Genomic DNA, 11225 nt, shown 5'->3' on the forward strand with positions numbered 1-11225 from the left:
CCTATGTTTCTCTTTGTACTTCAAATATCACGTCAGAAATCTAAATACACAATAATAAAACAATTTAAAGATACATTTGAGAAAATTGTCGAAAAATATCGCGAATTATAGAAAATTGATGAGTTAAGTTTTGGATTCCGCATGTGTTTGCTTCAAATTTTTTGTCGTGCTCCGTACCTCTCCATAAGCGATATCAACAAACCGATAATTTTAGTAGAATTTTTTTAAAATACAAAAATGTTGCCCAAAATTTAGTGGATTCTTTAAGATACATACTTCTGTGAAGTTTCATAACTATATATGACGTCTATAAGAGTAAATAATAGCACAGTCCGCGTAATTTTTGAACAACCCTCGTATGATATATCTTTTTACAAACAAAACAAATAATGAATTATCTTCGGATCTAAAGCAAGTCATTGGCGCAACGCTGTCCATTATCACCGAGGCCTCGCGAGACCGAGAACTTCACTTCCGTAAACATGGTAAGCAACCAATCTGAACCACGTGGAGAAATCGGCATTGCCACATAGATCATCCAATACAAACATTGTCCCTCAGTCATTTACCACCCAACTTCTTACGCAATTTAACGTCCTCTATTATTTTAAACACACAATTCCGTTTCCTGACCATGCTGACCAACTCCTGTTTCATCAACTGCAACATTGCATTCAATATGGCGGCAGAGAAGTGGCCCAGGGCCTATACACGTGTTCATGCTTCCGACAACCAAAATCTAGGTCACATATAAAATCTAAATTAGCAAGATTGATTTGATTGTAATGTAAAATTTTTTTGTTGTTTATCTTACAAATGTTGATATTTGACTGCAGTAAAACTAAATAATCATTAAATTTGTTTCGAGTTTGTATGGGACTTTTTTTTATAGTAATATTTGACGTAAAGGGGTGGAGCAATGGAAAATAACATGGGATGCCTCATGCATTTCAAATCTACTACATTAGACGGTATTTTGATTTATTTTAAGATTGTTATTTCAAGTAAAAATGGAAATATAAGGAATCACTGTTTAGTTAGGAAAGTATGCCAGAGACATCAAAAATAGTTGGAAACGGGATAATTTTAGCATAACGGGCTTCGCCCTATATGCAAATTATCCCATGTTTCCCACTATATTGTTGATGCCCTGGCATACTCTCCTAATTAGACAGTGAATCCTTAAATATATACATTAACAAGATATTGCACATACATTACAAGTTTGTAGAACATACATCACAAGATTTCGAATATATATCACAAGATATTGAACAATATTAAGCTTAAAGTAATTCAATACAATATCTTGCCTTATGAACTGATACATGCAGTGCTTTTGTACGTTCCCATTTTATAATAAACCATCCGGGTGTGACAATGGCCCCAAGCCAAAGGCAAAAAGTGAGAGATACTGACACCAACACAAGCACTGCTGGGGGTCTTTTCTCATGCATCCCGACAAACTGAAATTGAATATGATTGCGAACATCGTGCGGTTAGAGGAACAAATAAGTTTAATTTATTAACAATAAAAAGATGTGTAATTTATGTAAACTAAGTTTATTTTCTTTACTTTATTAAGGTATTCTCATTCAAACAATGTTTAGGTTGAAAACATTTTACACATTTTATCGTTTGTATGTACAACGAGAATTCAACTAAAAAGCAATTATCGATTATATAAGACAATTAAACGTATTTCGGAAATGTCCTACGTCGGATTTTTAGTAAAACATTTGTTTTATGAAAGCATTAATTCCTGACTAGTTTCATATGGAAAATATATATATTGTACTTACCTTAGAAAAAATACCACGTAAATTGCAAACCCGGACGTTATGCTGCAGTTCGAGCAATAAATAAGTCTACCTGTGTTAACGTTTAACATGCATATATACATTTGATTTTAGAGATAGCTGGATTTTATGTCAAGAAAAATACCCTTTTTTGAATTTCTCCTGCAGCTTCATGTGTTTTTTATCTTTCTTTTAAAACATAAAATTGAATGCACTAGCTGTCAGAGACAATTTAGAAATAAATTTTATTACATTTAACCAAGCAGAAAAAGGTAGACGTGATACCTTTCATTTTCTACAAAACAAATGGTGTACTATGTAATATGTAAAATAAATTTTAGAAAAAGTTGAAACAAGTATGTTCATTTATTTTTTAAGACGAAAGTTTCATTACGTTTCATTCGTTACAATTTCTGACATCAAATAAAAACAATAAAAAACTCTGTCTGAGAAAATTAACAAGATAAGACAGACTGGTATAATTTTAAAAATAATTGTTACTACAAATAATCTTAAAGTTAAAGATATATATTTTGGATATGATGATAGGACAATTATGTGTAAAAGAAAGAATCTTTAGCTATGAGGATTTGCAGAGCCGTACATGTATACTGTATGCCTACATGTACATACATTGTAATGACAATTAAATTTATCGGTGAACATTTTTGGTTTGTTAAATTTGTGTAATGTTTATATGCATGCAAAATTGGTGATAGCACAATAAATTGATAGAGGAATTAAATACACGTATACTTAAAAAATTGAGAAAAAAAACCTCCCTCAAAATATTGACCCTTAAGACACCCCTATAAAATTGGGTTTGCAAATCAAGTGAACGATCCCATTTTATAAATAATAACAATAAAATATAGGTGATTTTAATGATCAGTGCAGTGTAAATTTAAACATCTGATTTCTTCTAAAGAAAAAGTTTTAAAAATGCAGAGTTTGGTAAACTTTATACCCTGTCTTTAGCAATAAATAAGCACGTTAGGAGAATTTCTATACATGTACTGATAAAGCGGTATTTGTAACATTCCTCTTTTTGTTATATATAGTTATTTTATTTTATATTCTTTACATCAATTGCAAATATTTTGAATAGGATACAAAAACAAAATATCATATTTTTAAAAATTTTATTGCACGTACGCTTTGTACAAAATCTGTTAGAAAAAAAATTGGTATAACACGCTCTACCATTCGCAAACAAAAATGTTAGTAATGAAAAAAATTATTCACATTCAAGTATAAAGGATACTAAATTTTGTTGGGTTGTTGCAGATGTAATAAGGTGTTAACCGAGGTTTTTTTTTAAGAAAAAGAAGAATTATTTATATGAAGAAAAATCAAAATTCAGTTGATAAAATAAAGGGAATGTGATGTGGAACCCTTCGTCACTTTCCTATTTCATTTTTTCGTCTTATGCAAACATACAAAAATATGCACGTTAAAAATCTGATTTCAACTTGATTTTTCTCCTTCAATAATTAATACCTGGTCCTAAACACCGACTACGAGGGTTGATTTAAAAGTCGCCCGCGTGGTGCAGCGGTTAGAGCGTCTGCTCTAAAGTCGCGGAGTAAGGCGTTGATCTTTACGTCGCGGGTACGAATCCCACTGCGGGACGTGGAGACCGGTCCTTCAGGTCACACCATATAAACCAAGGTCCCTTGTCGCAGTAAGTGCTAGCACGAAATCTCTCCCTGCTCAATGATCCTGAGTGCTGAGTATAGAACAAAATTTGGAGTTCTCCACCGGCAAGTGGTGACGTCTCCATATGAGTGAAAAGTTCTCGAGAAGGACGTTCAAAAATATAGATAAAATCAACCAATCAACCACAAGTATGTGAATTTAATTGAATTTCTTCTAGTCGACGTAGAACAACAAAATTAATCATGATGAAAACTACATTTATTTCAAATCAGACCTGAAAATTTCAATTTAACATGATTAATACATTTTATATGATGGCATTTATATATAAAGTGCGCTACCGCTTGGAAGTCGCCGCATCTAAATAACGTCATATATAATGGATACACACCGTCATACATTCCAACTATTCTCTACTGAGAAGTTAATGGCCTGTTTTAATTTTCCCCTCAAACGCGCCATCAACTTCAAGAGAATAACATTGAAACGTGTCTCAATAAAAAAATATTTGAGATTTACGAACATGTTCAAAAATTTGTTATTTTTAAAGAATTCTTGGTTAGGCCACTCGTACATTCACTCTTTTTATAATTAAGTCCTTTGTCAATATTTCTTTATCAGTACACGAGACAAAGTATTCATATCCCTTGCTATACATGTAATAGGATACACTCATGTCTTTTGACAACATCAGACACCAGTTACTCCTATACGTTTCCGTTTGACCTCTCATCCTTTGGTCTTCCTGTCCTCTGCTGATCATTCAATGGCCCATCAAACCGTCCCAAAATCGCTGAAACCAGCTAGAAAAGAGACTTTTTAAAACATTCTTTTCACTGTGAGTCTGATAAACCAATATAACTTTCTCTACTAGTAATTTCCCCGTTTGAAGTAAAAATGCAAAATATATTACAACTCCTTGCGACTCCCCACTTTCACCCCCATTTTGACAAGTCCTTTGTTCAATGCCTCAGAGTGAAACCTTACTGTTTATAATCAAAAATAAAATGAATTTAAGTCAACATTATTAAACCAAAATTTCAATGTTAATTAGATTTTTATCAGTGCATATTTTTGGCATGTTACTTAGTATATTTAATAATATGACGCCAAATATAAAAGATATAGACAATGTGACATTACTTTTGGATCAAGCATCGTACATATGCTAGTAGGATGTTCTTTGCACATTTACATGATATGTTTAAAGATATAGATGATGCATCTCTGTAATTTGGCTTTCTCGCAGAATTGTAAACTTGTTGGAATTGAAGATCGTACATAATTTCAGCTTTCGACCGTCTGTGGTTTGCTGTCGTCTAATTTTGGTGTACAAATCTACACAGAGGTACAACACAATGACATTGGAATATATGCCAATACTGGCAATGACGATGGAGTAAGGGAAATCCATTGAAATACTATTATAATCCCAGCTTAAATCGATGGCATCTAAAAATTCGCTTGTTGTTGTGTTCGCCATGCCCATTCGGTAAACCATAATAGATTCAACAACAGCTTTAAAAAAAGATTATTAAATACTTGATATAAGAAAACTTCAATTCGATAACAGGAACGCAATATTATATTTTTTTTTGCATGCATTACTTTATGACTGGAATTGACGTCCAGCTAAGCTCTGACATTGTCTTACCGGCCAAAAGCACACAAAGCCCCCCTGTTACGACTCGAGAAGAATTTCCAAAGTTCAAGAGCAGGAAAAAGAAGCCAATCACACAAAAATCCAAAACAGAAGTGCCCTCAATCTTAATTTCCATTAGGTCAGCTAAAAAAGGGAGGAAATATTATTAATGTCAGTTAAGTGTGAAGTTTTGCATAACGTCACGATCTTTTTCGACAAATGCATCCGGTATAAACAATTTACGTGATCAGTCAACTCATATTAAGAACATTGACATGGAAATAGTTTGTTGCTTGAGCGACAAATGAAGGATTGGAAGAAAGTTCCAGTCGTAAAGCTTGCAGTTAGGAGGCTTGTACTATTTACCTTGAGCGCAACTGTCAATGTAAATCGTGACGTGACGTATTACGTAAAACTTTACACGTAACTGCAACTTATACATTTAATAACGCAACTATAGCCTAAAAATAAAGATTTTATTTCTTAAAAATGCAAAATAGATTTTTGCAAATGGATGCATTCGAGTCAATTCTTTTTAGCGAAGTTTGGGGAATGAAAGATTCTTACTTTAACATAACAGGAAAGAAATGTACTCTTTATATGATTATGTTGATCGTAAATCTTTAACAAAATATTGAAAATTTTCCGGTTTCAATTTAATGAATTGCTGACTTACGTAGACTGTTTGTTGATTCTGAGGGGATGAAGAGTTTCTTGTAGTCCACTTGTATGCATGCTCCAGAATCACATTCATTGACGTAAAAGATGCTCATCTCCAGAGAATATTTAATCTGGAAAGATTTCGTAAATTATTTTGCAAACTACAAAGTAAATATATGTTTTCAGAATCTTTATTTAGCTCTCGATGATATAAAATAATTTCATTGAAATACCTGTAATTGCAATCATTGTTACTGCATGATTTGTATGATTTAACTGCTCACACAGTGTTTTTTCCGTCATTTTTGCTTTTGTTTACGAGTACTACCCTAACAGACTACTAGGTTGCAAGAGAGAGTAATTTATCCAGATTTAAAAAAATAGACTCGGAGTAGATAAAATATAAAGCATTCATTCAATCATAAAATCTAAATAATATTTACATATATTCTTTTTAATAAGCGGAACTTTCTCTTAAATTTTCATGGTTTATATCATTAACAAATAAGAATAATGGCGAGGATTTAATTTTTGTGAGCAGATTGTTAAGCGAATCCAAAATTAAATTCTAGCGAATAAAGCACGGTTTACAGTATTTCAAAGATCTGACATGGCAAAAAGAACACATCTGATTTCTATTGTCGTTTATTTCACATTCCTGTCAATGTTATTTGATCCACCTGATGATCTTGTTTCTTTTTATTTGTCCTCATTCGTTCTCCTCAGCATACGCTCGTAAGTCAAGCTTGTTTATTTGGGGTTTTTGCCCATCATCCCTCCTAAAACGTTATTTTGGAGAGATTGTCTTGAATTTATGTGAGAAATTAGTTGCACAATCTGAAACAATCTTTTTATTATTAGAATACAACAAATAGGAAGTATACATGTAGTTTCAGATCATTTAACAAACTGCATTGGCGATTTTTTTATTCCAACATATACATGTAAATCTTTGCTTAACAATCTGTACTTATGCATTTTATGCTTATGGTTTAAGGAGGAATGCCACACCAACTTTTAATTTTATAGATCTCCGAGTCAACCTTTTTTAAACAATGGTTTCAGCATTAAAAGGCCGACATTAGCTCTCAAGTATTTTATATGAATTTTTTCGTATTTATTTCAAAGAAACGAAAAAAAAAATTAAATCTAAATTAGATGCTTTCATGTGAAAATTTGCTGTAAATAAATGCATCACATGAATAACTTATAAAATATGTAAAGAAAAATAAATATACACGCATCATGCGTGTATTAAATATTTTATCCTATTCATCATGATAAATTAACTTTCAATTAAAAATATGCACTGATGACGGCGGAAGTCACATATACATGTACTGTAGGCTATAAATGTATCATAATCAACATTCAAAAAGTTTTGTTAAGGAATTAATGTTGACTTTGTTAATGAGGTTTCTTACCGTTTCAGTATTCAGAGTTTCAGATGTACCGTTCAACAGAGAGCGTACAAGGGGGTTATACTAAAACAGAAAAAAGGCATGTTAATTTATCAAAGTAATTTGTTTTGATAGAACCACAGGCTTTTGGGTCGCTAAAATATTGTGTGTAAAAAAAAAAAAAAAAAAAAAAATAAAGGTATGGAACTCTTACACTGGGAACCGAATTTCGCTGCTAAAATATCTTTTTTATTCACAAACTCTAAAATTCTACTTTCTATTTAAATCTATTCATAGGTGAATTCTTCATTTCTACCAAAGCTCATTCCAAAATTCCCTATATTTCTCGAGATATTTTGAAATCAATCTCAGAAATGACCTACTTTATTTTACTCGACATTAGCTTGGACCCCTAGCCATTTACATATAAAACACAAAGGTGTTTGAGGTGCAGCGAAGAGTTGCATAGCATTTGCAAGATCTTTCAACATTTTAAAGTTGATTTCTTGCTTAGGATTGTAAGGTTAAGTCCGTATCAATTCCTTTCGCGGAAAATTAAGTTAAAAACGTCTGCATCAACAACTACACCGCCATGTTGATTATAAACGTAACAGAAGCTATGGTCGAACGATTTTTCCCCGGAATGCATATATAAATATATATCTTTCGATTTTTAGAGCAATTAGACCGCTAAAATGTCGTTTGTGACTTAGTAAGATCATATGATCCAATTAGAGAAAAACCATGTAAAGCTCGAATGCAAATGAGCGAATATTCATTTAGTTTAGAATAAACTCCGGGGAAATTTTTTCCTGTCGTTCCCGCTTCATAATTAGTGCAGGGCCCAAGCTGATATCGAGTGAAAAAAATAAGGTCGATTTCGGAATTTATTTCAGAGTATCTTGAGAAGTAGAAGGAATTACGGAATGAAATTTGGTATTAATGAAGATTTTTATATATGGATAGATATGGATAAAAAGTAAGATTGTAAAGCATTTGATTTAAAAGAATTTTATTGGCGAAAGTAGGTACCCTATGAAAAGAGTTCCATACCTTTATTTTTTTTCATCACCTCAATTTTTTTTAAAGCGATCTAAAGGCCTGTGGATAGAACTTATATAAACATATATCACTGTTAGTAACAAAACATTCGTAATAGAAGAGGTATCTGCAAGAACATTTATTCTTCAAATACTGAATGATTATTCAGAATCAAGGCAATGGATATTCATTTTCACATCATTACTTGAATAGACATCTTATCAAGCCGAGTGAACGTTCATCAGCATTTTAAAAAATCTAATGTACTCTTCGACAAACACCATAATGGCAGCAGAGACATAAATAACATTTTTATTGATGTCTCAAATAATGGTCACATTCTTTTGAGTCATGTTTCGTAACCTGTAACATTATGAGTAAATTGTAAGTGACAATGGTAAGTAATTTCTTGACAAAAATAATATTATGATGTAAATATTTCTTTTTTTGATCTGCTTTTATCATTATATGATGTAAGTTTAGTAACTTGACCCCCTTTCTCAAAATTTAATTCATTTTCATTTTTTTTTTGTTTGATATGCATGCAGCACAAACCCATTCCATCCCTCAAACAGGTTGCCATTTGTCAGGCTTTTGAAAAAAAGTTTTTACGAGTTTTTTCCCTTATACTTGTCAAAAAAATCCTAAGATATATTTTCTGGAGTAGATTGCATTAATTTGAACGCCACTTAAAATTCCTAGATCCGCGTTCATGTATGTAGTATAATTTAAGCAGAGCCTGCCCATAGCTATGGTTATCTTTAACTCTGGGAGAAATGGAATAAAAAACTTACATCCATAATATCTGTTCAGTATAGAATTTATTTAAATGCTATTTCAATAAAATATTTCAATCAATATATCCATATCCGTTTTATATTTGAGTCATTTATTGTTGAATATATTCGAAAGGAGATGACATTTACATTATCAACAAGATAAAGCTTGGCGTTGCACATCACAAAAAGATCCCATACGATACATTCAGGGCGTACTGGTATCGATAATCACGTCATGTATATTCCTAATCTTGTGATTTATATTCAAAAACTTGTTATGTATGTCCTAAATCTTGTAATGTATATTCTAAATCTTGTGATGTACATTCAAAATCTTCTGATGTATATTCAAAATCTTAATTGTGATGTATGTTCAATATTTTGTGATGTATATTCAAAAACTTGTGTTGTATATTCTTAAATCTTGTGGTGAATGTTAAATATATTGTGATGTATATTCAAATCTTGTGATGTCTGTTAGATATATTGTGATGTATATTCAAAAACTTGATGTATATTCTATTATCTTGTGATGTATGGTCAATATCTTGTGCATGATGTACATATATTCGAAATCCTGTGACCTATATTCTATAATCTTGTGGTGTATGCGCGAAATCTTGTGATCTATATTCTACAATCTTCTGATGTATGATCTAAATCTTGTGATGTATATTCAAAATCTTATGATATTAATTCAAAATCTTGTGATGCATGTTTTACAATTTAGTGATGCGTGCAATAGTATTGTATTATGGGTAATATGACGCAATAGTATTCTAAGAAAGTAAGGACAATTTCCATTGGTTAGAAATAATGAAAGTATACATAACAAGATTTTGAATATAAATCGCAAGATTATCGAATAAAGCAACGCTTTACTTGCCATACAATAGCTAGTAAAAGTACACGATTTATGGAAGATGCACTTCCCATTATGACAAGTGCACACCATATAATGACTGAATTACATTAGACTGAATTACATTAGACAGTCCAGGCGTCTCATAAAAGTATCTGTGTAAGCTTATAGCAATTCAATACAATATCTTGCCTTATGAACTGATACAGGTAGTACTCTTGTACATTTTATAATCAACCATCCGGGTGTGATAATGGCCCAAACATAAAGGCAAAAAGTGAGAGATACTGATACCAACACAGGCACTGCTGATGGCCTTTTCTCCTGCATCCCGACAAACTGAAATTGAATATGTTCAACATCCTGCGATTACAGGAACAAATATTAAGTTTATGAACAATTAAAAAGTGTGTAATTTATTTAATCTAGTTTACTTTTCTTTACTTTATTAAGGTATTCTAATTCAAACAATGTTTAGGTTTAAAACATTTTACACATTTTATCGTTTGTATATACGACAAAAATTCAACTAAAATACAACTAACAATTATATAAGACAATTAAACATATGTCGGAAATGTCTTACGTCAGATTTTTAGAAACACTTTTGTTTTATGAAAGCATTAATTCTTACCAGTAAGAAAGAAGGCCACGTAAACTGTAAACCCGGATGTTCTGCTGCAGGTCGATCATTTAATAAGTCTACCTGTGTGCAACAAGCATATATACATTTGATTTTAGAGATAGATGGATTTTACGACAAGAAAAATACCTTTACTTTGAATTTATCCTGCAAGGTATGTGATCTTTCTTAAAAACCATAAAATTTAATGTACTAGCTGTAAGAGAAAATTTAGAAATAAATTTTTTCACATTTACCCAAGCAGAAAAATGTAAGCAAGACACCTTTCTTTTTCTTAGTTTGTTTACAAAAGTACAAAAAAAAAAAAAATGGTGTACTTAGTAAAACATAAGATTTAAAATTTTTGAAAAAGTTGAAAAAACTATTTATCTTCATTTATTTTAAAAGAAGAAAGTATCACTACGTTCTATTCGTTACAATTTCCGACATAAAATAAAAACAATAAAAGAAAAAAGGAAAAATTTATGAGAAAATTTACAGGAAAAGAAATACTGGTAGAATTTTAAAAAAACAATTGTTATGCCTACTACAAATAATAAAAAATTTAAAGATATCTATATTCGTTATGAAGATAGGACAATTATGTGAAGAAGAAAGAAACTAGCTATAACGATTTGCAGAGCCGTACATGTACATTGTATGCCTACATACATTGTAATGACAATTAAATTAATCGGTGAACAGTTTTGTTTTGTTGTGTAATGTTTATATGCATGCAAAAGAGGTGATTCCACAATACA

General features: G+C 31.3%; 1 protein-coding gene across 1 annotated transcript; it reads right to left on the minus strand.

Moving 5' to 3' along the window:
• Positions 1 to 3515: 3515 nt before the first annotated feature.
• Positions 3516 to 10545, minus strand: LOC134246871 (uncharacterized). Its single transcript, XM_062729217.1, has 6 exons — positions 10477 to 10545; positions 10035 to 10181; positions 7185 to 7244; positions 5777 to 5891; positions 5113 to 5244; positions 3516 to 4976 (listed from the first exon to the last, which is right to left on the minus strand). Exons 2-6 carry the CDS (start codon positions 10170 to 10172, stop codon positions 4663 to 4665), a joined length of 759 nt encoding a protein of 252 aa, XP_062585201.1. The 5' UTR covers positions 10173 to 10181; positions 10477 to 10545; the 3' UTR covers positions 3516 to 4662.
• Positions 10546 to 11225: the final 680 nt, after the last annotated feature.

The sequence above is a fragment of the Saccostrea cucullata genome, unplaced genomic scaffold, assembly GCF_032062105.1.
Source record: "Saccostrea cucullata isolate Sc308-1 unplaced genomic scaffold, CSIRO_AGI_Scuc_v1 ctg1881, whole genome shotgun sequence".
Lineage (NCBI taxonomy): Eukaryota > Metazoa > Mollusca > Bivalvia > Ostreida > Ostreidae > Saccostrea > Saccostrea cuccullata.

What these genes read in the sequence shown, in the direction of transcription:
- LOC134246871 (XM_062729217.1), bottom strand. Translation starts at nt 10,172, where the DNA reads ATGCAGGAGAAAAGGCCATCAGCAGTGCCTGTGTTGGTATCAGTATCT. An exon ending in AGAATCAACAAACAGTCTAC is followed by an intron (nt 5,245 to 5,776) that starts GTAAGTCAGCAA and finishes TCCCTTTTTTAG; the next exon opens with CTGACCTAATGGAAATTAAG. An exon ending in GCTTTGTGTGCTTTTGGCCG is followed by an intron (nt 4,977 to 5,112) that starts GTAAGACAATGT and finishes CTTTTTTTAAAG; the next exon opens with CTGTTGTTGAATCTATTATG.